The sequence below is a fragment of the Triplophysa dalaica genome, chromosome 13 (assembly GCF_015846415.1).
Source record: "Triplophysa dalaica isolate WHDGS20190420 chromosome 13, ASM1584641v1, whole genome shotgun sequence".
NCBI classification, from domain to species: Eukaryota; Metazoa; Chordata; class Actinopteri; order Cypriniformes; family Nemacheilidae; genus Triplophysa; species Triplophysa dalaica.
Window position 1 is genome coordinate 17851196 of NC_079554.1, and position 27963 is coordinate 17879158.

The window sequence follows — 27963 nt, forward strand, 5'->3', positions numbered from 1 at the left end:
AGCATCAACAACACTGAGTTTGTGCGTCATGATCATTATCCACTATGTTAGTGAATGTGCTATAAATTTAAGAGTGGGTAGTATAACTAACACCGCTTTTCAGGTTTCTGTACGAATATTCCCTCCGCTGCATATTCAACCTTTGGCATATGGCATGAGAGCTAATTAGAACTATGCTAATGTGCTCCCTCAGGCCCACAAACTGAAGAGGAAACCAACTATAAGCTTTGATATATCTGTCATGCTTCAGCAGACGCTAACAAGGATGACATTGAGACGCTACAGGTACTTCATACAGTCCTATATTGTTTAAGCATGTTCTTGAGGCTTACTGTGAGTGATTTAGTTGCTTGCAATGCAACCATTTGCAATAGACACCTCAGTTACAAATTAATAGTAATTATATAGTTCGCCTTCATAGACTAGTGCACATCTGCATGAAGATCACTTATGAATTAATGTGATGGCATTTCAGATATAGAACACCCTAAATGTTGCATAAGTGGTAAGAGCATATTGCGTTAACAACGCAAGGTCGTGGGTTTGATCCCAGGGAATTGCACATACTTAGAAACAAATGTATAGGACAATGCAATGTAAGTCGCTTTGGATAAAAGCGTCTGCCAAATGCATAAATGTAAATAAACAAACTGATGGTCCGTGTTTGTTAAAAAGCCCTTTCTTCAATGGCTAGCTTTTGGCTGGAAGCTGCAAGCTTGACCAGGAAGTCAAGATTCTGGCTAGACTTTACACTGAATTTACATTTAACCTTGCGCTTAGGTTAATATGACACATCAGCCACAGATGCAATGTTTAAAATAGTTAATAATTGATCTTTCCATACTTTAGGAAACCGAACACTGGAGAAATCTGTTAAAACGTATCAATGTAGCCTAGTATATTTAACAAAATTGTTCATTGTTACAAGTTGATTCAAATAGTAAAAAATCACTTTATTTCACATCTGTGAAGCGTGAGGTTTGCATTTTCAATGTACTGAATTCCAAGTCCCACGTGTGTTTTTATGATGAAGGCTATTTTAAAAACCCAACACTTGAGAAAACTGTTAAAACAACAATAAACGCGTATAAAAGTAACAATAACCGTATTACAAAAAGGCACACATTTTCTATCTTCGGACAAACACATCTCACAAATAAAGGAGCGGGAGTGGAGTCGATCTTAACAAAGCCACGTCCGTATAAGCGCTGTTACGCGGTAGGTGGTGCTAAACTCATTCACATTTTGTCTGTACCTCCGCGGGTGTACGGGATGATATTAATCAAGCGTCACTCTCCGTCTCAGCAAGTCAGCGCTGCGCGCACGAGAGACACAAACCCGTTCCTGGATAGGCGAGAGGGACAGTGCGCGGGCGCGAGCGCGGCGCGCAGGGAGAATTCGCCGTGCGTTCGCTGACAGAAGAGGAGCGGGTGCTTTTCAAACTGTCTGGTGGAAAATGAAGCGATAACCGACGTTGAAAATGAAGAGGCTTTCTCGAAAGCTCACTTTAGCTCTCGCGGCGCTGTTTTGGATAGCCGCTTTATTGTATTTCATATTGCTGAATAGTCGGAAAATACTACCTGACCAAAGAAACCAAGAACCGCAAGTGAAAGAGGTGAGTGATGCACCTTGAGGTTGTTTAGTAGACGTCGTAAACGTCAAGGCTTATGTTCATAAGCAATTTTGTGTGTTTAATTGTTTTCCAAGATCTATCAGGGAGTTATAATATCTGCTTTTACCTACAGAGACATCACTTTTACAAAAGCTTGGGTCATAATAAAGGACGAAACTGAGTGTTTTCTTTTCTTGTGAGGAGAGTAAAAAATAGTAATGTGCTCAACTTATTAAGAGCTTATTCTGAATGATAAACGTTGCCCACTTTTCCCATACAGTAAGCGACAGAGACGAAACAACATGTATTTAGACAATATCTTTTCCACAAACGTGGTTTTTGACACTTTTACTTCGTGAAACTTATGCATAACGTTTCGTATTAAAAGAAAAGCTATAACTAAACACAATAATTGAGCGTTTTTTTAGTTCTGAGGACCTATGGGTTTTCTTCAGGAGGCGCGCTCGGTTAATCATGTTATGCAATAAAAGTCAATTGTGCAAAATCTTTATTGACCAAGAACACAAGGTCATGGATATTATTAAAAACCTCTTAAAGTGAGTTGATGACAATCTGTTGCAATACGTTACTGGAACTCCTGTTTTTGTGTATGAAGGTCCAGTGAAGTTTTACAAGTATTTCCCTAAGTCAATTTTTCATTCAAACAGCTGCTGGTGTATGACAACAGAATATGAGGGTAATGGGGTATGAAACATGAAATATGGCACACAACACCAAGCGACACTATATCGGAATGGATGGAAATGTGAAGACCTTGCACGGAGACTATGATGAAGTTTTCTTTTTTTCAAATGACTGGATTTATCTGTGAAGAAATACTAAAAGAATTGTATTGGAACTATCAATGATTGGATAATCTAATTTAGATTTGACTTTGTCATCCTTGTTATTTTTTCTCCTTTTTACTCCTTGGTCAGTATATAAAACGCCTAAATGTGTAAACAGTTTATTTTGTCTTGCATAAAGTGATTTTTCCCAGCTCTGGGAGAAAAATGTCTACTTTAGTATTCCGTGTTGAACATCATGTTTTCAATTTGTTGTTAGCTGCAATATCTATTTTCTGTAATAACCCTGACAGGGAAGGCCGAACCTGAAATAGCTGTTATTGGCGAGGAGGAATGCGAAACAGGGCTGCCGCCGAGGTGAACACGATGTGTGTCACAGTGGCCTGTGTATTTAAACCATTTATCAAACCGGGGTGACATCTCACTCAGATTTGAAGGGAAGATACTCCCACATCAGCAGAGTGATGCATTATCTTTATAATGGCAAGGGAGGACTGAGATATCACCCGTGACATCTGCTATTACCATGATTCATGGCAGGTGTGTTCCACAATACAGATTACACAAGCGTACAGTGTTCTTGTGGGTTATATTCACGGTGGCTTTGTGTCACCGGTGTCGCAGTGTTAGACTGGCCAGATGGAGTTCCATTTACTCATCATTTGCAAGCACATGATTTTTGACAGCACTTTGGAGTGAATCATTTTATTGCAATACCACGAAACGATTTTTACAGTCGTGCATGACTCCTGCAACCGCAGACGGCGTGTTTAGCTCGCTAAAATAGAAACAGGGTTTTAAAAGGCCTCACAAAAGTACGCCTGCTCTGTATATGTGTGGTTTTGTGCATTGCAGGAGGGCTGAGGCTTTGGTGGAGTAGTAGTCTCTAAAAAAGGACACACATACAACCGCACGGAAACACACAACCGCTCAGAAACACACAACCGCTCATACAGACGACAGGACAGGGAGGATCCAATTACCACTTCCTCAGTCTGTCTGCCTCCTCTCATTAGAAGGCTGAGCTCTGTGGGATCTGGGGAAACACTGAGCCCAAAACGTGGCACAGCTCAAATGCCCTGATCAGTGACTGTGGAGCATCAAGGAGCTAATGATTTCAGCAGGGAGCGAGAGGGTGGGTGTGCAATCGCTGCCTTTTGATGGGGAATCGCATAAAATTGTGTTTAGCAGATAGGAAATTTGACACATTGATTCTGAACCTGTCATATTTTTTCATGCGCTAATTAAATTCTGTATCTATCGCAGTATGCTTAATAATTAAAATACTTACTTTTCCCAGTGAATCATCATCAATTCAAAGTGTCTTAACTGACAATGATGTTAAATATTACTCCCCCTCCCACCTTTTGTCTCAGCCTGGAGGACAGTCAAGTCACCTTACAATTTTAAAATGGATGAAGAGGATGAAACCGTTACAATATCGCCCTGAAAACAGTTTCAGGAAACCGATAATTAAAAGAAATCACTAATATTTTCTGATACAGATAGACTGGGAAGCCCTATTATGTTTGTACGTTGGCAGGCTGAATTGAAAGGCCAGCCATTATCATGCTAAGCAGTCTAAAGAAATAGACGTGCAATTACCCACCTCTATTACTCGCTGTAAAGATGCTGTTGCGGCTGTTGTAAAGCACTGGGCCATGACATCCCGACCACACACGCAATGCTGTGAAAGTGCGTGTGAGCATCCAGGTACATAACTCGCCGTGTTTACAATGCCCTGAAGTCCATTCACTCCAGAATTACAAGCTAATTGCTCAATATTATGTTGTTGTTATAAAACAAAACGTGATTTAAAAATATATATCTATAGTAGAGGTTGGACTATCGATACACTATCATAACAAATTTTTTTGCGATAGTTTGCTGTATAGGTATTTTAGCACTACCCTACTAATTAGCAATACCTTTTGACGGTTATGCAAATAGGTTAATGATACAGTATATCATGTACTTTTTCATAGTAACAACACTCTCTTTTGTTGTTCTCGGCACAAATACAAAACCTATAGTAGTAATTTCCATGGAGAGCTGTTGCCGCATTAGGCAATGCAGCGAAAAGGGTGCATCATCATCAGTCAGCATTCATACAGGCGTCTGGGGAAAAACTTCCAACCTGCTGGCATGGGTAATCACCAGCCCCAACTATAACCAACAGCCTCCAGCCCCCTTAATGGTCTTACATCAGCAAAAAAAGCACAAGAAAATAATAAGTGGGAAAACGTGGAAACTCTCAAGCTGCTGTCGGTGCAGAATGTGGAGGTTTATAAAATTATGATTGATATGGCCTTATGGGTTCCAAAATAAAATGTGTTCAGCCCTCAATATGTGGGACTGCAGCTCGCTTTGTTACTCATGTGTGATTGTGCTGCCAAACACTGAAATATTAATAACTTGCTCGTGATAATTGGGAATATTGCCTACGGCAACTTTATTTACTTTTTCACACTCTTTAGTTCAGTGAATGTGTCTTTCCACCTAATGAACATTACCACAAGAAAGGCTTGGGTTTCACAGTTGAAATTGCGTCTTGTTGCAGAGATTGTAGGTTTAATTGTAAATGATGCTACACTGTATTGTCTTATATTTCTTAGTTGTCTGTAAAGCTATTTCGGGCTGTGCATAATCTAATCTAACACATTGTCATATGAACAAACAGTGAGTGATTACTTTGATTTAAGTGTCACGGGCATAATAATTGGTCCGTAATAAAAATTCTTTCACAATCATCAAACTACTGCGTGTTCTACACTGGCTTGTATATTTTCATTGTCTGTTCATTTTTAACAATATTCTCATCAAATGTATTTCATGTTGCAATCTTCCAGTTTAGCGGAAACGAAATTGATTATGCCAAAGGACATTTTGGTGCAAGAAGGACTATTAGGATATTTTTGTATGATTCTCAGTCCACTTTAGTTTATTAATAATTTAAAAAAGAACATGCTAAAAATAATTTGACCTCCAGTAATTTCATGGATTGGATACAGAAAGACTTAATAATTGCACCAAATCTGAGATCTCAATTGCTGTGTTTCCGTTATGCTCTAGATTTCAGATGCTGAGTGGGATGACCTGCTGGAAGAGTTTGAAGAGAAAAGCTACCTCAGCTCTCACAGATGGAAACAGGGCCAAGACCCCTACAGTCTGTACGCCTTCAATCAAAGAGAAAGTGAGAGAATCCCAAGCAACAGAGCACTTAGAGACACGCGGCATTATAGGTACGCCCTACAGCATGTTTTAGTCATCTATATAGCATACCAGTGTGGTTCATATTAAATTAATATAGTTGGAACTGTAGGTTTTTAAAGATTTTTAGAAGTGAAAGGGCAGTGTACTGAGATCAAAAGACTAAGGATACATTTTTATGAGCATCCCTTTCGTGAACAGTTCAAAGACTAGGTTCAATGTTGTTGGTATGGCATGAAGCAGTAAGGCTCTTCAGTTTGCTACACCGGGCCTGTCAATTATTTTTATGCGGCCCTTCAAATGATTTTCATAAAATCACAATCAAATATATAGACCTGGCACTTGGTTTGTTCTCAGTTTTCAAAAAGGTTCAAAAAGGTATTTAATTGGAATATATTATGTAATGCACAGCAAATTTATACAATATATAAACTAAAATGTCAGATTAGTGTTGTTGCAGAATAACAGCGGATAAGATTTATTATTAATTGCCTATGAGCTTTTTATGAGACAGCTGTCTGTGATCGTTGGCTGCTTCCAGTGGCTACATGACCTCATGGTATTTGTGGCTTATGAGATCAGACAAGCTCCTGGCCAGAGAACGTTTCCATCCTCAGCAGCGCAATAGGGGGTCGCTCACTAACACCATACTTGTTACATGTCAGTGTAGTACCACATTTCATTTCACAGCTATTTCTGGATTCATATTTGGCATGTTTACACATTGTATTAACATTTGTCTCATGTGATCAGACAAATTGTCATTAAAATTTATTTTTAAGCAGATATAGCCAACCATTTTTTGACTCTTGTCGGTGACACATCAGAGTTTATGCAGATTCAATGTGGTCTTATAAGACTTTTTGGTTTAAAATAAGTGATTTGGTCTGGTGATGGTAGAATTTATAACTGATCTTAAAGTCTTGTATATACAGCTGGACGATCATTTATTTGCAGTCCCTGAATAAACAGAAACTTTGATCATGACATTCTCAGCCTAGACAGAAATGAATAACGGAAAATCAACCATGAAAAAATAAACCACAAAATGATTCTAGGTTTTCCCCAGATGGAATCTGCAGGCCTTTTTGTTTTTTGTAAAAAGGTTTCTGTCCAGGTTTGGTTTTAACCATTTTCTCGGTTTAAAATTTTTGCAGTATTTTGGGGGTTTATTGCTGTATAGATCACACTTAAGTTAAGCCTAACAAATAACCTCATTGCGAGTAAGAAGGCATCATACTTTTGGATCTTTTAGAAAATGTTCGACGTGCACCCGCCGCAGGCCCACTCTTTCGTCAGCAGGGGAAATTATTGATGAATGTGCCATGTCAACCAAGGCCTAACCATGGATTATTCTGAGCTGTGCAGTCTCCAAAAATAGGCGGGTTTATGAGAAATCATGCGGAGAGCTGTTGGGGGGCCTCGGTAGAGGTGCCATATTATTCTCTATAAAATAATTCATGCAGGGCAGGGAGACAGTAGAGAGAATCTCCGATAAAAGGTGAGGAGGCGTCTCATTATGCAGACCCAGTGCTCTAATGTTATACTCTCTCCCTCACTCTCTCCCTCTCTCCCTCCCTCACTCCCTATGTCGCCTATTTTCTTGATCCATCGTTTCTTATTTCCTTTTACAAGGCTCAAATGCCTTTGTAATTACAGTAGGAACACCGCGCTCATTGTTCATGCTATTGTTGACCAATAGCGATATATTGAAATGTCCTGGGAAATGCAATCAAAGTGCCAGCGTTACCTATTAATTATCTTAAGCTAAAATTAAACAAATGGGGGATGACTCTGTTGTGCACAGCTCGACTGTGGTTTTTGGTCTTGAATATAGATGCTCAGCGCGAGTGATCGTAGTTTGCCAATTGACTATATTTACTTAATAAACATAACCTTTCCAAATTCATGTGTTCTCTTTTAACAAGCTTCTGGTGGATCGTGGTGGATTTATTTGCTTAACCAATACAGCACATACAGATTGCATTAGGCTACATGTCACGGGTCATGGATCCGCAGTATAAATTCGCTCTCAGTTTACAAATTCCTGCAGGTGTCTTCAGGCAAGCTTAGTCATATCGAATGTGCGGAATGCAATAAATGCCAAGTCGCCAGTTGAACTGCCAGAACATTCAATCAAATGCAAAATGGGACTATGACAGCCATCTGGGCAGAGACCTTGGTCCTTTCACTTAGCCTGGTGCCCGAACCTTATTTTGCTGCGGAGAAAAGAGCAACCACCAGAGAAAATTAGCATGAGCCTCAATTCAGAGCGACTTCCATTACTCAAGGGCTAATAACTGATAAGCTCAGGCGTCAGGAGCTTTGCAAATGTTGTTCATTAAAGCTGCCATTTACCCAATTCAAAGAGGCTTTCCAGTCACACAGATGAAACACTGGGGGAGAAGTATGGCCTTGGCAAAGATGGTCTATAGTTTGTAGGATTAATAAAACACTGCAATTCGACTTGATGACTTTTCCTCAAAATGGTTGTGTCTCACTTTATTAGAGGCACCGCAAAGAGAAGGTCTTTTAATTCTAAGGGTCATAAAACGTACATATATAATGAATGGATCTTATAGATAAAATAAATAATGGAGGGCTGTTTGATATGACCTGGTTAAATTTAAGACTTTGTCAGAGATAATTTTATGCTTTCCTGGATGTTCAAATTTGACGGATAGACACTTGTGTAAATCTGTCTTAATTTCTTGATAGATGCAGTTAGAAACTGGACCCATTTGCAGTCATTTGGGGGTGAAATGTTACCGTAATTCAGTTACATTGTAAGTTATGACTGATCTGTAATACTACATTGAAATAGCCTACATGGCAATGGTGAAACTATGAATTTGTAAATCAATATGTAGCTACGGGGGGGCACGGTGGCTTAGTGGTTAGCACGTTCGCCTCACACCTCCAGGGTTGGGGGTTCAATTCCCGCTTCCGACTTGTGTGTGTGGAGTTTGCATGTTCTCCCCGTGCCTCGGGGGTTTCCTCCGGGTACTCCGGTTTCCTCCCCTGGTCCAAAGACATGCATGGTAGGTTGATTGGCATCTCTGGAAAAAATTGTCCGTAGGGTGTGTGTGTGTGGGTGTGTGTGTGTGTGTGTGTGTGTGTGTGTGTGTGTGTGTGCGTGAGTGAATGAGTGAGTGTGTGTGCCCTGCGATGGGTTGGCACTCCATCCAGGGTGTATCCTGCCTTGATGCCCGATGACTCCTGAGATAGGCGCAGGCTCCCCGTGACCCGAGGTAGTTCGGATAAGCGGTAGAAAATGGAATGGAATGGAATGGAATATGTAGCTACTACGATCGATAGATCTCTGCAATGATAGGAAGCCATTATGCGGAGCATATCTGACATTTTTATCATTGCAAGCACACTTTCAAGAAAAAGCAAATAGATGTAATTTATTCTGAAGCCTTTATAAAGCCTATTTTATGCAACTCAGTAGTTAAATAGTTATATAAAAGTCTATTTACATCAGTCAGGGCCACCGTCTGTTTGTTTCCTCAAAAACATTAAGTGGCTGTAGTAATTTTCAACCTTCAAGAAACACGATTGTAAATATTTATTTGAAGAATTTTCTGCACTTTCCCATCAATAAAAAGGCCAAACAGTGACAACTTTCCATCATTTTTTAGAGCTGGTTGCATTTTATAGGTTCTGGCGTATTGTTGAATCCATCAGAATGAGTTTAAAATTTTCATTGTATCTCAAGTTTGAATGAATGCTTGACAGTGTCTTTTCAGACTCTTTCAGGTTGGTTAAAGGAATGTCACAATGTTCCCAAGAGCTGTTTTAAGCATCCTATTGTAGTTCTAACACAAAGAACACTTGAAGGACATTCACAGTTCTGCAGAGCATCTGAGACATGAATACATATTTCCACGATTGAATGTCCATCAAGTTCTGTCATTGTTTGGCATACAATAAAAAAACGTAACTAAACAATATGCAGAGTAGAGTGTAGAGTGATTTCTCATTAGAGTAGCTCATTTAATTCGCTTTTATTGCCTTTTCCTTTTTGTAGTTTGCTCTGTTTCCGTTGAAGTGGCCATATGTTGTGATTTGGTCCAGCAAAAGAAATGAAAACGGAACTTCTTTAAATGAAATGAAAACTTGAGTCATATTCATCATGATGAGAAACGCTCTGATCGAATTCCCAGTTTCCAGTTTTTCAGGGTCACATCTATCATTTTGGAAATATCAAGTTCACAGCCAATATGCTTCCCCTCTCCCAGATGTTGTTTTTTGAAAGAAACCCTAATGATGTACTGTGTTTTGCTGTTTAAAGCATCCCCCTATCTCTAAAGACCTTGGGCTATAGCTGCATTGAGGGATGGATCCAACTTCTAGACTGCCTGCAGTAGAGGCATCAAACAGGATATATAGCTGTAAAACAGCCCAAAAAGTGTGTTGAAGGCTGATTCGAATGTATTCATGAGTGAATAAGTAAATCATCTGACACAGAATATATATGCCGATGTACAGTATACTTTTTATATGAATGTACATTCAAAAGTGCACTTTTTAAGACCGCGTTGCCCCAAAAGTTGTCACAAACATAAATACTTCTACACTTATGTGTTCCTCCAGCAAAGCGGTGGTGCTTCGATTAAACAATTTAAGAGGCTATGGGTTGTCTGATGAATGGGGAAATCTATTGTCATGATTCTGCCTCATCATGTCATGTCTTTCTTGGTCTCGTGGCAGGATCATGGCAGAGCCTCATTTTTTTGTGTGTATATGATATGATATTGTTGGTTTTAACATAGCATGCACTAGCTTTCCTTCAGCGTTTCATTCCCGACACATGGCCCTTGTTAATTATCCTTTGTTAGTTACATTATTTAATGCCCTTGTGTCTTTTTGCTCCCCTGTGGGAAGTCTTTGCTTCAAGTTTTGTATGTTCACTGGTTTGCTTCCCATCATGGGTTTTTGTTTGAGTTAATGAAGTCTTTGTTTTTACCACCTACCGCTGCCTGTAATTTGGTTCTCCAACCATATCCTGACATCTATATCATGTTATTTAACAGTTTGACAATATTTAAATAATTGTGTTAGGGTAAAAATCTTAAACTTAGGTTTAAATTGCACTTAAACTTCTTAAACTTCTTAAATCTTCTGGTCCAACTGGCAATAGCAAAACCTATGAAGTGCCTACATGGGCAGTATTTTAAAACATCATACATGATGCCAATGCAAACGCTATTCCTAAAGCTTTATTTGGCCGAAATCTATGGCAGAGATATTTGTTTCTTAATGGTCTGTATGCGGTGAAAATACATGCATGTACATGTTGAATAAAGCAAAAGATGAGATGATTAAAAAATAATTCATTAATACAAAAAGGCAATTTTGTGTATGATTTCCATTGTTATTCTTTGTATTAGATCATAAGATCTCCTATTAAACCCCACCAGAAGGGGTATTTCTCTCTCCAGCTGTCTGTGGAAGCAGATCGATTGAAGAATAGATGTGTGTTTGGTCTGAGAGCCTACTATCCTGTCTGAAACTAGGACACAAGCTCCCTATAAAGGGTGTCCTCTGTCTGTTTTGACTCTCTCGAGGCTGTTCTCATACACTTAGGCTAAATGGCTCCATGTGGAATCTGTTATTCCCAACGCTGTCTTCCATAAAATTTTATACAATAGCTTTTTGAGGAAGGAATACCATTTCAAACTCTTTCTATACTTCTTACAACCAAAACCCTGAGCCTCATGTGTTTCTAAGGTGGAGCATTGCAGGGTAATGGTTGGTGTTTACCACAAGTCCAAGTTTTTTTTTGTTTTCTTGCACTGGTGCACTTCTCCTACAGTTGGGTTGAAGTGAAAATGCTATTTATTTTTAATAAGGTCCTACATTATTGATGCTCCCCGTCCTCTGGGTTCTGGCTGCTGTCCTTACCATTCCAATCACATGCCTCCCTTCTCCAGACAATGGGGTTCTGTTGGCCTGTTAACCCGAATGAGATCACTCCCACCCATATTCTGTTTTATGTTGTCTATACTTAAACGTACACAAATTACTAAAGCCACTAACACCTCAAAATCACTCGGCATTAGGTATTTAAACAGTTGCTATTGTCCGCCAGATGCTTAATGACAGTCCTGACCTCTTTCAACTTTGGTTATTAAGTATGTGCAGATTCAACACAGGTTTTTCCAGACAGTAAACTTGATGGATAATTAGCAGCACAGAGTCTCATTATATTTACTCCCTTCTGTCTCTCCCAGGTGTACAACACTGCACTATGATCCTGACCTGCCACCCACCACCATAGTGATCACGTTTCACAATGAGGCACGATCCACCCTACTGCGCACAGTCAGGAGGTACGTTCTGTTTCATTCCTGTACGCTTGGGTTATAGTGCAGATTTGTTTCTTTTATCCTTATTTTTACAAGAAAGACATTAAGGTTTTAGCTTTTGCTACACAAAACTGTGACACAGTGTTAGTAGTGCACTAACAATTATTGCATGGCAGTGGGCGTGGGGACACGTAAACTTGTCAGGAACAGGCCTGGGTAATATATCACCTCAAACCAAAACCAAGTATATTTTGCTCTAAGCATTTGAAATTGAAGTCTATTTTAGGCACATTCCCCCAAACCAAATTTTAAAAAAGTAATATTTCTTTCTCATTAGCAACTGTTTGACAGTTTTTTGGAGGATGAACTGTATCCAGGTGCGGTTTTCAGTTTGCTTCCCGAGGCTGCAGTGAAGGGATGTGATGCGAGGTGTTGTGTTGTGCCTTCGGGTGTGTGAATCCAAACTACTCTCATCACACATTAGTAACGTCAGCCTCCGCGTAGAGCAGCAATGACTTCTGCCCCGTGTTAACCCTTTGTTAATGTTAGCAGGCCGTTAACGGTAGCTGTGATGAAAACGTCAAAATGCCAGATATACTGTCGAGGATGCACAGTCACTGATGTCGACGCATTCACATGTTTATCTTTTTGTGACCTATTCCTCACGTTAGGGATTCTTTCTCTCACACACACACATCTCGTCGCATAAACGCTCTCATACGCCAAACATTTACACAGAGTGGGTTTGAAGTGAAAGCCCCAGGCACTTTTTGATGGGTGTTACTGCTGACTGAAAATATTACTATACAGGAGCCCTTAGAGGTGGAAGAGAACTTTTTGGATCCTTAAGTACATTCCCCGGCTTCCTCAGAGTCTCCTTGTAGGTACTTGGCGAGAAAGTGAGAAAGAGAGTTAAGAGTTTTTGTGGAGTATGTGGAGAGGCTGTTTGTTTTTTCTGTGTCCCGCAGGTATAGTCAGAGGAGAGCTGGGTGACTTGCACAGAGCTGAGACTCAAATTCCACCTGCCTAAAGATGACTCAAAGAAAATAGCAGTTCGGGAAATGAATGACAAGAGATGTGAATTGATTTTTAAGAATGACTTCAGGCAGACCTTTATCATAGAAATCAGTTATATAAAAATTTAAAACATTTATGTCCACGTATGTATGTCCATGAATGCAACATGTATTTCAACATAATTTCTAAATCGATACAGTATAGAGTCTTTGCATTTGAGTATTGTTAAATTTCACTGGTATTACATATTGAGCATTTTATTGGTTATTACTATTTATAGTTAGGATGGGCTTCAAAGCCTGGGATTGGTTTATAAGCCTAGGATGGGCTTCAAAGTAAATCTGCAACCCTGCTCCTACAAAGCCCCCTACAAAACTGAAAATCAATAGAATGACATTCACCCTTCTCAGACAGTATAGCAATGTAAGTAAACAGCTGCAGAAATTGGAGTTTAAATGACATTTTTTTCTTTTAAAGGTGTAAAACGTTAAAGAAAGACAGCATTGCATTCACAGAAATCAGTGTTAATTAAATTATAATGGACAACATTCATATGAAGCATTCATATTCAAGTAGCGCGTTTGTAAAATGTTGCCATAAAATTTCCATTTGAAGTGCTCATTAACAATATGAGAATCCTGAAGTGGATCAGAGTTCTGTGTGTGTGTTTTGTATACGTGAGGGTTAGTATGTATGTGTAGTTAAAAGGAGATGAATGTATCAGGAGGATTCAGACATGGTAACACTTACGTGTAAGAGAAACATAATCAGCCATGTAGCGTGAGGACACTGACAAGAGGATTAGAAGAGATCTGTGCTTATATACTTCACTGTGGCCTCAGTATCTCCTCAATGTCTTACAGTAAATATAAAATCGTTCCTACATTGTGAAAATTGTCTTCAAACCAAAGTAATCTTTGTGGATGTCTTTTCAAGGCTCTTGCATTATAAAACGTTTTTCATCGGTCTGACGATATTGAACCTAATAGTTTAACAAATTAATTATTAAAAATTCAATTTTGGGAGCTAATATGATTTTCTCCTCAAAGATGAGCCTTAGTGGTAAATTGGATGTGAGTAACGGCCCATAAAAGGCTCAGTGTTTTAAGATGGAATTGAATGTTTAGTGTTTGTCCAGTTCTTGTATAGTAATAAGATTACATTTTTAGGATGATAACTTATTTGTGAATGTATAGCCTTTATTCAGTTTGAACATTTATGAGCCTTTATTCTGTTTTTGTCCAGTGTGTTGAATCGAACCCCTGTGCATCTGATTCATGAGATCATACTGGTGGACGACTTCAGCGAAGATCGTAAGTATCATGCGTATTATTAGATGATATAGCACAACAAAACTAAAATATGACTTACAGGGAGAGTATTATTTTGCACTTTATTGGTATGTACGAAACAAATTACATTTATAATGAAATGACTGTTGTGTTACTGTAATAATTGATAGATATTATAAATACTTAATTTTTTTTTTCATTTCAGCAAATGACTGCCTTCTTCTCACCAAGTTGCCCAAAGTAAAGTGTCTTCGCAATAGGCGCAGAGAAGGTAGGCCGGTGATGAAGTCCCTTGGTCAAATTAAAATGTTCTTATCGGGATGGCAGTACTCCTGTTTGTAATAATATCCTGACGCAGCTGTTCGCTGGTGTTTCATTGTGTGTTTTAACAGCAGGTGGTGCATTACTGGGAGGGTAACAACAGACCGTGAAGATGAGCACAACACAGTCATTGAAGCTCTGACCAGTGTTTTTTTCCTTATGTGTCGCACAGGTGGAGAAGAGAGCAGATATAGTTCCCCACCTCAGTCTCGTACTGTCATCCATATTTTTGTGTTCGGATGAACAGATATATTGAATCAAGAGGATGAAGGAACACGGATTAGTTTGCGCGCAGGAGGAGATTTAAATTCTCGATAAAAACATTTAAAAATCCATTTGTAAGCAGAGAACTTGTGTGCATCTATCTGAAAACACTGGTCTTAAACCGTTGAAGCAAATATTGATTTTGCCACTGCTGTACAGCCTGTGGGAGATTTTATGTCGGCCGTTGTTCGGAATGGCTTTCTGAGCCCTTAGAGATGCTTTGGGTAAAATGCCCACTTAATGTTTAATGAAACCACATTAGCGCAGTTTAACGAAATTATGGCTGTCGAAAGATTAGTCATATTTATGGCTGGTTACCTTTTTGGCAAATTAGGCATCGAGCTTAACATCAATTTGCATTTCCAATTTGGATTCAAGTTTCTAATTTAGTTTATTAGCACCATGCTGTTAATGTCACTGGGCCGAAATGCATTTTTATGTTAACTAGATTTTCTGTAGGAACTTTGAACAGTGCTTGTCCATGCAAAACCAACCCCACTATGCAAGCACGTTGTGGGTGGGGCCTGGCGCTGTATTGTAGTTGTGTTTTGAGTACATACAATGGATGTAATTTCTTACTAGGCCAAATCTATGACATTCTGGTCCATTGTTATGATGTGAGTCTTTGCTTCAATGTAAGTCTTAAGGTAAAGATATTTGGGATAATTTTATCATACACCAGGTGAAGTCTTGAAGTAACAACATCTCTCTCCTAAATAAGCGGCATGGTTTAAGTAATCATTTATATCCAATGGAAGTTTTATTTTCTTATCTTAAAAATACCAATATCACTTTGTTGCTCTACACTGGTGTATATGGAAATATAAACCTGTCTGTATTTACAAAAGATTACGAAAGTGAAGGCGTTTCAGCTGTTTTTGCAACTAACCGTATTGCACATTCATTTGTAGGAGTTTCCTCTTCAGATGCCAATTTTATGAGAGTATTTAAAGTCCCTTGAACCAAAAGTAGCAATCATGTTAACTTATATATTCAGACATTTTCGAGTAAAACAGAATTTCGAATGAGAAAAAAACATGGGTGTGTCTTGTTTTTTCACTGCAATTTGATTGGATGTTCTGTATAAAAACAGCCGTTGCTTTATGAAATGGAACTGGGAGAAGACTTGATAGTTGAAGGGGAGGAGTTAACAAATGCCCCGCCCAAGCCGTATGACATAAATCAAGAAATATAGTCACTAGTGGGCCGAAGTGCATTTTCAGATTTAACTGAAGATTATGAGGACACATGCATTTTAAAAAGAGAATGACCCACATTGGTACTCTCAACATAAACGCTGCAATATTTCCCGAAGAAATACAACCTGTCATTTTTAATGTTACTGGAACTTTGATTGGTTTGCGCTTTATTTAACGCCCAAAAAAGCATGTCTTATGCGCTAATTTGCGCTGCTCTTGGTAGATTGCAAGGGTCATTATGGGAATGAGATATTGCGCCCGTGTATTTTAATGTGCGCCTTGTTAGTAAATCACTCGCAGAAATTTCCACCCTCATTAGCATTTTAAAAAAATCGTTCAGTAAATCAGGCCCATAGTTTGTTACTGAAAAAGATACAGTACTTTAACAACAGCTGCCCTACTATCCTGCAGCAGAAATTAGTCAGTAAATACAACAGTACTAAGTATGAAGTAGCATTGCAAAGTTCTCACTTAAGATGATAATCCACTCGCTGCCCCCTTCCTGTTTATTCCAGCGCTCCTAGGTTCCATTACACACTGTCACACACTGTCGCTTAGACAGCATTGATTAATGCATAAAACCCCTGCGCAGCCAACTCTGTACAAGAGAAAATTGTTAAAAGGTTTAAGGCATTTAAACCTTATTGTCGTCCCAGAGCTACAAACATGGTGTGCGGTTCTGCTATGTTAACTCTATTAGCTGTAGGTGAATATAATCACTGCCATTCCCAGTCTCTCCCTCGCGTTCCCGGTCTCCGTTTTCTTCTCCATCTGCCCAGCGCATACACAGAGGGGCCACACCAGCCTAATATGAAATGCACACACGCGCAAACACAGCACGCCGCCTGCTCTCAACAACTCTGTAGAGGGTGCGATCACCCATCTGGAAAATACAGCCTTATTGTGGATTAAATGGGATTTTTAATTGGCTGAAGTTGCCATGCTGCATGAAACTTTGCACGTTCACAATTATTATGCATCCTCAGTCAAGCTCCGCTGATTTAACAGCCTCGCCTTCACCACAAAGTTTCTTGTTCCGATTCGATGATAAACGTAGGGCCTTAATTGTCTCTTCACCTAATCAGATTTAAATGGCCCTTCACATTTCTTTCTCCATGAAAGAAATTGTTGAGATGAGAGTATTTTTCAGCCTAACAGGCTTTTCAACAGATGTCACGTGTCAGGAGATCCACAACTCTGATGGATGGTGAATTCGCTGGCGTCTCTGATCATTCTCCCTGTCTGTGTGTGTCTCAGGACTAATCCGGTCAAGGGTTCGAGGGGCGGACGCTGCCGGTGCCGGGATCCTGACTTTTTTGGACAGTCACTGTGAGGTCAATAAAGACTGGCTGCCACCACTGCTGCAGAGGGTCAAAGAGGTTTGGATTTTGCACTAGATAACTTTTAAAAAATACATTAGGATATAACATATAACATATCGATATCATACATTATAATGATTATGATATATGATGTGATATGTGATATATCGTAAGATTTGATATCATACAGTATATCATATCAGATAATTCAAAAGTAAAACATTATGAACTTTTTGACAGACTCATACATATAATTGGATACATCATTCTGTTAATTCAGTTCACCCAGAAGTGTTAAGATTCCAAGTATTTTATTCCCCAGCACAAAATTCACACTTCACAAAATCACATTTTTCACAATGCAGTTTTAACAGGTGCTTTACAACCCAAATAGCGCTGACACATACCAAGAATTATTTTCTTTCAGCAGGATGCCATTGTGCAGCATGAAAGAATTGAGCAATGAGGTCAGAGCATCTGCTGTGAGGATGTTAGACAAGTGTGTGTGTATTTGTGTACATTCACCCACTCTTGGTAACACAAATAATACAAGTGCTCACTGATTTTCCACCTCCTTTGTTGTGGAATCAAGCTGAACAGACTGATAGTGGAGTCGTCCACAGTCCCATCAACCCTCTCTTTGTCTTATTTGGTATATTTAAATTTTTCAGGACGCAACCTGTGTCGCCAGCCCTGTGATTGACATCATTAATATGGACACGTTTGCCTACGTTGCAGCTTCTTCAGACCTCCGAGGAGGTAAAAGCAGCAATTATATTGTAATCCTCAATTCACTGTCCCATCGCTGACATCCGAGGGTGGCGGTCACATTCCCCAATCAGCTGTGTCACACAGAAACAAATCTAACAATTAGCTGTGATTAAAGCCCCGCCTCATCATATGTGCTACACATTAATTATCACTGCCGCCGTGCCATATAATTATGACTTATAAAAATGAAAGTTATGAGAAATTATAGCAAAAAGAGCTTCATTGATCTTTCTCTGGCACTCGTCTCTCTCTCCAATCTGCTGCAGGCTTCGACTGGAGTCTACATTTTAAATGGGAGCAACTGTCTGCTGAGAAGCGAGCCAGGAGAGCTGACCCCACCGAGCCCATTAAGTAGGTGAAGAGAAACCAGTCTGCTCTTATAAGAGACACAGTGAGAGGCCTTAAAGTATAATTTTTTCTAGATAATTTAGAAACAACTTTTCTGTTATGGGTCACTACAGAATGAAAACACGGTACTTTCTCGTTTAATTCTGTAATGAATATGCTAAATATTTACAGCAGAAATAATTTAATATTATTCGTCAATATTTTATACTACACAATTAAGAAAAAAGTAAGAAAAAATCTGACTTTTGGAATAAAACTTCCACCCTCTATTTCTCCTCCTGTTGTAGTGTAATTCATGCTGTTCTAACATTCTGAAAGTTGGTTTTAATGAAGGTTGCTAATAGCGTAGATAAGCATGCACTCAGGGACGCAGAGAGAGCCTCAGATCCCGTTTGCTCCTGCCCATGCTGCGCACTAGTGCAGCACTGCAGCCGGTTTGAAGCTCTGGCAGCCCCGCTGCCAACAGATGTAGAATAGATCAGTGATCAGCAAGAGAGTGCGTGTGTGTTTGTGTGTGTGGGCACAGATGGTAAGTGGTGGTGTGTATATCACGATGATATGCGAGCAGGGGAGCCAAACACTGACCCTTGACTGACAGCCAATTGGTTGTCGGACTAGCAAGAGTTTGCTTATGAATTATGAAACGTAATATTAGGTTGTTAATTGGAAGTGCTTTGACATGATCTGTTTTTAATATCTTGCATACATGTACAGGATATTACAAACACAGCAGGAACGTGCAATCAGAATAAGACGGAATTTGGGGGAAATTAGATAAAAGGAGTTTTTTGTGTGTAATGTTTTGGAGGATCTGTTGACAGAAATGCAATATAATATACATAACTATGTCTTTAAAGCTGTATAAAGACCTTACATAATGAAGCCTTATGTTTTTGTTACCTCAGAATGAGCTATTTCTATATGCATACACTGCGTGTCCCCTTGCATGGAATTGGCCATGTTGTTTCTACGGTAGCCCTAAACGGACAAACTGCTCTACAGAGTGTGTTTCGTAGATATGTTTTCTCTTGAGGGAAAGATGTGAAAACGACATCTTAGCCCTGTGTCTGCCACCGTAGTGCTTCGAAAGGGAGGGGGAGGGATGGAGCGAGGTGCTGGTTGCAATTTGCGACCTCACCACTGGATGCCGCTAAATGTCATATACTGGACCTTTAAGTATAAGTAATTATTAATAATTTTTAATTTGCGAAGTATTTGTATTTATTAAGCCTTGTACAAATGGTAGGTATTCAAATTTGGCGTGTAACTCATTCCACTTATTTTAGCAATAGACTTTTCTCGAGAGGAAATAAAATGACTTAATAAAATACCAAAGGCCTCGAAAGTGGGATTATGTACAAGAATACATATACTGTATTGAAGGAGGACTCTTTTTACTTGAGCCAGTAAGCAACCACCCACAACACCCTAGCATCGTGACAGTCCGTTTTTATAAACATGTAGTTTGCACCACGACTGAAAAATATAGCATTACTTGATGTTGGAATAACATATTCATTTGCATAGTGTTATTCCAGAAATTACTTTTAATGCATTATTTAAAATTCATTTCCATTCATCTATAAATTCTCGTTAGGTTTTTCCCCTTTCCGCCCATTTACAGAGCGCGTATATCAACGCTTTTGAGGTTTGTATCTGGCCAGCTAAAAGATGAGAACAGATGTGTGAAAAGTGAATCCGAGATGAAAGTACGGCCCTGAGGAGCAGCACAAAAACAATGTGTCCTTCCTCTTGACAATGAAAGATTACTGCTGATTGAATTCAAATGGCTTCGATGATATGGAAACTGCTTTCCCTAACGTCCTTAGTGTTTGAAGCAGCTCTCTTTGTTTTTGAAGGGCAAGCCGAGTTTCATCAGGAGAATAAGAACGCTGCCGCACTGGCAAACTCCTTCCAAAAACTAGTAACTCAACTATCACTTAGTCTGCTTCAGTGATCTTTTATCCTCTGAACCCAAACAACACTCCCAAAGAAATGTTTTAATGCATTAGTATTGAGTGACAGGATTTTGAAACACAATGGATTGAGGCATTTATTGTCCAGTTTTCTTTTCAACCCCCAGAACTCCCATCATTGCTGGAGGACTGTTTGTTATCGACAAAAAGTGGTTCAATCACTTGGGAAAATACGACACAGCCATGGACATCTGGGGAGGGGAGAACTTCGGTGAGTATTTACTATGCATGATCACACCTGTCTGACGGCATTCAAACCTCAATCACTTTCCTTCTCTGACAGATTGATTGTAGGCAACTTGTTGATGTTGTCTCATCAGAGAGGAAATGCCATGCGGTGACATTTGCACTTAGAAATAGCTTCTCTTGATCTCCGAAATCAATTTCTCAGACCATGTCTGTTTTGGCGATTTTATTTTCTTCATATCCTTTCTTGAAAACATGCGCTGGGGATGATCGGATGGTTCTTTTTGTGCTGGGTTGATTAAAGGGAACCGTCATTAACCCTGAACGTATTTAGAATTAAATTAGAACTGGACCAATGAAATCAGTGTGTGTTCTGTTCAGGAACTCAGGAAACCTTTTATTAGTATTATCTGAAAGGGATAGTTCAGCCAAAATCTCCAATTCGACGTTTATTTACTCACCCTCAGGCCATCTGAGATGTAGGTGACATTTTTTCTTGAGTAGAACCTTAAAGATGATTTTTTGGTAAATCCGAAGTCCTCTCTGCTTCATATAATGGGAGTATATGGGGTCCGCCGTTCTAAGAGTTCCTAAAGCACATACTTCCAAAAATTGGCTCCTGGCGACATGTTGACATTTCGTGAGGTGACTCGCTTGATATTTTCATAAATTTGAACGACATTTTTAATCATATTAGCTCAGTATATGTATTCTCAACTAATATTGGATGAGAATTCTGCAACCTCACCGCTAGATGGTGCTAAATTTAATACACTGGACCTTTGAGATATCTCTGTTTGTGATTTTTATTAAACTATAAATATCTTGTTGTGTTTCTAGAGATCTCTTTTCGAGTATGGATGTGTGGAGGAAGTCTGGAAATTGTTCCCTGTAGCAGGGTCGGCCATGTCTTCCGCAAGAAACATCCCTATATCTTTCCAGAGGGCAATGCCAACACATACATAAAGTAAGAACTGTAAGGAGTGCATGCACTTATGTTTATTCATAACTCAGCAATAATATAGTTCTTCATTGAAGAAAAAACTTGTCGGGATGTTGCCCCTTTTATTAACATCAGAAGACCTTGTTGCATCCTTTGGGGTCTCATAAATTTGAATATGCTAATCCTTTTATTTTTAATCTCCGAATGTTTTCTTTGTTGAATTTTTCACCATAGATAGTGATAATTTGACTTTTCCCTAGAAGAAAATCTTCTGTATAAAATTTGTTTGCTTTTATCACGTTTTGCCTCCCGGGAAAAACCTCAGTATGAAACCATATGAAATATTAAGGGCATAGGCAACATTCTGAATCTGAAATGCTATGCCGTGTGCTCAGTCAACAAAATCTGTTTCCACATATAGTTCAGAAAAGCTGCTGAATAATTGCTGAAGGCATTAGTCGACTACTAGATTCTCTCAAAACCTGTGTCCTTTTACATCTGTTAAATTTAGATATGTGAGGCTCAGATACCGTTTATATAGTTGCGTCATTAGTAGCACACAAATGATGCGTAAAAAGTTTCATTCACGCCTCCATCATGAATTCTAGTAGCCGTAGTGATGATTTGGCAGGTCTTCTTAATGATCTCCATGATGAGGTCGATGTGCATATCTTCAAGAGAAGAGAACACGCATCATTGCTCTTTGTTTCAGGAACACCAGAAGGACGGCCGAGGTTTGGATGGATGAATTCAAACTCTTCTACTACTCAGCTCGACCTGCTGCCAGGGGGAAATCCTACGGAGAGTGAGTGACTTGCACATGTGTTTTTGTGTGTATCTGTAACAAGAGGGCATTAGGGAAAAGATGTACGTCTTATTCCGCTCATTCTCTTCCTCTCTTATCAGCATTCACGACAGGCAGGAGCTTCGTAAGAGCCTCGTATGCAAATCCTTCAAGTGGTATCTGGACAACGTCTATCCAGAGCTCAAGTGAGTCGGGGAGCAAGAGTGGTGTGTGTCTTTGAGTGCGCGCGCCAGCGGTGACTGATGATTGCAAAATGCAGTGTTATTATTTTAGCATGGCAGTGAATGGCTCGTCTGTGTCTAAAGCTTATTTGTTGTAGTCTGAGCCGCTGTCTGTCTGCTCTCGTCAGACACAAGGCAAGAATCTCAACACACTGTGGCAGATATTGCATTCTAACATTGTCTGCGCATCTAATTCTTTTTACTAGAATGGAAATGTTACTGTAGAGCCAAGCAGAGTTCAGTTTTGTTGTTCAGAAACATAAGATGACCTGTATTAAAGGACATGTGTGTTAAATATTAAAGAGCACATAACTAGGGATTTTTAAGGTCCTACTTTGGTTTATGGAGTGTCCAACAACAAGTTTATGTACATAGAAGTTGTAAAAACTGTATTATTTTGTAATAACAGTTACTTTTACCTTACTTCTTGACTGACTCTTAAATGATTCATTCCTTGATTCATCTGTCTAATCCCCTTCTTTCTTTTACTTTGTTATTCATTCACCTTCGGATTTACAACTTGGCAGACTGCTTACTTTTCAAACACGGCAACATTACACACTGCATGAAATATAATTTTCATGATCTCATGTTATGTACTTTTTAAGATCCTATTTAAAAGTTGAAAGTGTTTTGAATTTAACCAGTCAAAGTCAGCCATAGTATTAAACCTAACTTTGGTAAGATGCACCTTTTTATTTTGGTGGTAAGTTTATGGGTTTTGATCAGATGTCAGATGTTACTCGTACGGTACTGTGCTCCCAATGGTTTCAAATTCACATTTATTTAAAATAGCGGAATGCACTTAAGGACCTGCTCTGCTGTCTTTGAACTGTGAATGCGAGCATTCAGACTCAGAAAATGTTCCACATCATGATACTTGTGTGCGTTCTTCAAGCTCTTTCTCGGCAGAGGTGTTTGATGATTTCTCCTCCATTACATTTCTACTGTATCTAGTATTGTGTCTTATGAGTGACTTCACACAGAATGCCATTACAAAGTCATTCATAATTCAGCTTTGCTTTGAAAAGCATAGACCTGGAATTACAACTTTTCAACTGCTATTAAATCGTAGCAAACACCCTACAATTAGATTTTTGTAGTGATCTTTGAAGGATTTGACAAGTTGTTTAAAGGGGTGATTTGCCTGAAATAGGTGTTTTTCTTTGTCATTGAGGATCTACCCCTGTAGCTCAGTGGTAAGAGCATTGCGTTAACAACGCAAGGTTGTGGGTTTGATCCCAGGGGATTGCACATACCTTAGTATAAATGTATAGGTTACTGCATTGTAAGTTGCTTTGGATAAAAGCATCTGCCAAATGCGTAAATGTGTTATGAGTTGCCGATGCATGTATTAGACATGTAAAATTGCAAAAATTTGAGTGTCTGAACAAAAGATGTATTTCATTTAGTAGCGAATGCTCACCCAGACCTGCCTGATACGCCCTTGTGTAACCACACCCCGGCGAATCTACGTCAGTTCGTACTACGATTTGACTAAGACCACCCAAATCTAAACGCAAGTAAGTTCCGAATATGATAAGAGGCGTTACATTTTTGCAGTATTCAACCAATCACTACGCACTAGTGAACTGGCCAATCATAGCATACCTCGCTTTTCAGATCGATGAGCTTTGTAAAATATCAGCGAGTTTCAGAGAGGCGGAGCAAAGAGGAGATACAAACATGCAATGTACGTGGAAAATACAGCGTTTTTTAACCGTAAATTGTGTATACACATTGTATTACAACTATTGTATTAAAGCAAACAATAATCTTTGTTTTAGCCGCGTGAATTGACCCCTTTAAGTTCGCACTGAAAGTTGTGACTTTGCAGACTTTGGACAATTTGGGAAATTGGGGTCTTTTCTGAATATCCAGTGCAGAATATTTTTGTCATGTGAAACATTGAAATAGTACAAGGAGTCACCTTTTGCTTGCTTCGCTACTTATTGCCTTCTAGGAGAAACAATTAAAAACATATAAAATATCTCATTTGTGACTATTGTTTGTTTTATTGTCAAATCCAGAATTCCAGATGATTCGGATGCCAAGTCTGGTGCGATTCGGCAGAGGCAGAATTGCATGGAATCTCGTACGGTTGAGGGACAGGATCTCCCCGCGCTCACGCTCGCACCCTGCACCAAAGACTCACCAGCAGCCAATCAGGTACAAGACTCCCTGGCATACTGTCAGAGAAAAGTATGTTTAAAGTTATGAGAACACAACTCCTGCTTTTAGTGACACCTTAAATGATCAAACATTGTATTAAGCTGTTTGATTGAGACCAAAAGAAGAACAAAGCTATTGTGTATATCCATTCTCACACCAGGAATCGGTGACATCTCGCACAGTTAGGCTGGTCATATTGAGCCTCGAAGACATGCTAGATTACATTAAATGGCGTGCGACCGCGGGAGCATGGTGAAAGGGCAGCTTTTACAGTCGGGTAATGGGATTTAATTCAGGTCACATTTTTGCACTGCTGTGTAATTATATTAAACAAAGAGGTGCCCTCTGGTCTCTGAGCAGCTAATCTGCTCCACTGTCACCCTGCATGACTCTCTTACCTGTACGTGAGCCTGGAACATTTGAATGACTTTGGATTGCCTTTTAGACTTCTGAATTTGAATTGTGGTGGCAGAATTGAAATGGAACTGGAGGAATATATTTACAATAATAACAGAGTAAATGAAAAATATGTATTTATTTCTTAGTATAAATTAGTGGAGTATTTCCAGAAATATGAGATGTTAATATTTATATGTATCTGCAGACTTATAAACAAGAAAAATATCAAATATTTGTCTATAGAGTTACAAAATTTGTTTTGTTGTTGTGCTAGAAAGAAGAATGTCCTTTGTTGTCTGACTATGCAATCTAGTACATTTATTTTCCTGTCATTCCAATTTGATTTCCAATTTAACATCCTGCAGGGCTCGGGCAATTCAATTCAGTTTCCAACTCTTGAATCCAAAGGCAGGAAAATTGGCTCAAACGCACCGTCTCCTGGTCATAAAGCCTTCTCATTCTGATCAAAAACTATGGACCCTCATTGTACCCAGAAACAGTGTTTATATAACTAAACCTCTTTCTTGCGCAGTAACATGTTTCTTTTTTGAGTTGTTTACTCTCTAAATTTAAAACCCAGAGATGATGAGATATATTGATCTGGGGCCAAAAGACAACAAAAGCCATTTCAGCACAGCAAGCGCATGTCTCCCTGCTGAGTGTGACCTTGTTAAGCGTATATAAGACCAGATGGGAAGCGGTTCATCAGCACGACTCACAAAAGCACATTTTCACGCTGCCCTTGTGTGCCGTTCGGTGTACGTGTCTGTGAAAAGCAAACGACACCACCTTCTCAGAGGAAAACAATAAGCGTTGATGATGTTTTCTTCCAACATTTTGTCTCTCTCGGTTTAGTGTTTAAGTGGAGCTGATAGATCAAAACAGACATCTTTGAATTAACACTATGGTATTACAAATGCAAACCTACAGTGGGAAAGATGAATTGTGACGTAAACCCATGGCGACCCATCAGTAAATTTGCTAGGCAGAGGGACAAAACAGTTTGCACGTTAACAAGATGATATGTACTCTTTATGTCCGGTGGCGTTTAAAACACCCTCATTTACTACTGCAAGATGCTTTTTTTTGTAAAATCATAAAATCGATTAAAATATCCTTGAATCTACTACTGCTTTTTTACCGCTATGTTCAACATCAGAATATGCCATGACAGTAACAAGCACGTTTGAAGATTGTCTTCTTTCATGTGCAGGAGTGGATCTACACCCACGGACAGCAAATCCGCCAGCAGCAACACTGTCTGTACGTCTCCACCACTTTCCCTGCCTCCCAGATCCTGCTTGTACCCTGCAACATCAGCGACGGCAAGCAGGTACCTCCGCCACTGTTGCTTCCAATGAGAATCCCGGAAATGTCTGTGACAGCCCATAAATCAGCCCACACTTAGAAAGCTCCCGGAGAAACCCACTGACATCAGTCCCAGCTTAAGACAGCCCCTCAGGAGGGGCTTTACTTTCAGGCTGATGTCAGCGTTTCCCCCGTGTCACATTTGTCACTTCAATGTCAGCGCCATGCGGCACGCTGTAGCGAAACCATCCTCTTTTTTCCGTGTTGTGCTGGGATGTGCACATATCAGCAGATATGATGTGTGAATCCACACTGTACATTATACTGCATTTTGATTTGCATTTGTGTGCACTAAAATACTTGAAAAGTCCGCCTTTAGGAAGAACAGTTATCTTTATATAAAAGTTACGGTACGTCCCCGTTCAGATATTGCCAAATATACTTCTGTATGTGTACTGGTGGGTGTTCATATCTCCCGTATTCTGCAGCGTTGGCAGAAATCTGGCACTCACCTGGAGCACTTGGCATCTCGGTTCTGCATGGACAGCGAGATGGCTCTGGACGGCATTGAGAGCAGTAAAATGTTGGTGATCAGCCCGTGCGAGCTGTCAGCTCACACTCAGAGATGGGAGATGCCTTTCTCGTGATCTTTCCTCCCTGACCTCGTCTCACCTCTCGGAGCTCAGCTGGAGTCAGAAGACACATAGGAAGACAGAGAGAGAGAGAGAAAGAGCTCAGTGTGTACCTCCAGGAGGGGCGACATCTGTGTCCTGCTGTTCTGCTGTGTCCACACCCTTTGTCTTTTCAGCATATCACAGGTATGCTAGGATTGCAAAACATCCTGACATGCTAAAATATGACCTATTTACTGTTTAAATTGTAATGTTGCATTCTATATTAAGGGTGTGTCGAAATAACAGATGTATCAAAATACTGTTTCGTTTATTTGAGCATTCCGATCAGCTTTATATACTTTAGCAACATGTGCTCAACCGTAACCAATTCCAATTTTTAATGCAAATTACATGTTAATTTGTAATATTTCGCCAAGGCTTTCTCTAAGCACTGTGCCTAATTGTCTTGTAAGGATTTTTAATTGGTCTAGCAGTGTAGCTTTGCATTGTGACCATCTTGCATTGTAGTTATTGTCATCTTATTTTTTGTAAAAATTAATGAGCCTAGTTTTAAAGTACATAGGGACGTGTCAGACCAGTTTTCATTTCTATGCTCATGTGCTTAGGCTAATGCCTCTCTGTTTCTCTATATAGATCCCCTGAGTGTCAGTCATACCGAAGTTCTCCGAACAAAGATTGGCAGTCGAAACCCACAAAAACCTGAGGAACACACATCAAGTGTGACACACTAAAGAACAACAAACTTTTTACAATTTCTTTTTACCCTCAACTTGCCCCAATACAAAGCACTTGTATGATCTGCTTGCACATTAACATACAATAAATACCCTATTTTTTCTTAA

The 27963-nt window shown here is 39.5% G+C and overlaps 1 protein-coding gene across 1 annotated transcript; it reads left to right on the forward strand.

The window, feature by feature from the left end:
* The first annotated feature begins 1293 nt into the window (after positions 1–1293).
* On the forward strand, positions 1294–27963 carry galnt14 (UDP-N-acetyl-alpha-D-galactosamine:polypeptide N-acetylgalactosaminyltransferase 14 (GalNAc-T14)). The gene is made up of 16 exons (XM_056765042.1): positions 1294–1615; positions 5491–5660; positions 11868–11966; positions 14205–14272; positions 14457–14522; positions 17293–17414; positions 18029–18116; positions 18395–18479; positions 20560–20663; positions 21479–21605; positions 22294–22386; positions 22488–22571; positions 24638–24776; positions 26392–26511; positions 26975–27304; positions 27755–27963. The coding sequence occupies exons 1-15, from the start codon at positions 1481–1483 to the stop codon at positions 27131–27133; spliced, it is 1659 nt and encodes a 552-aa protein (XP_056621020.1). The 5' UTR covers positions 1294–1480; the 3' UTR covers positions 27134–27304; positions 27755–27963.

Coding starts and splice junctions, on each gene's coding strand:
- galnt14 (XM_056765042.1), top strand. CDS start 1,481: ATGAAGAGGCTTTCTCGAAAGCTCACTTTAGCTCTCGCGGCGCTGTTT. Junction 11,967..14,204: donor CTACTGCGCACAGTCAGGAG/GTACGTTCTGTT, acceptor GTTTTTGTCCAG/TGTGTTGAATCGAACCCCTG. Junction 14,273..14,456: donor GGACGACTTCAGCGAAGATC/GTAAGTATCATG, acceptor TTTTCATTTCAG/CAAATGACTGCCTTCTTCTC.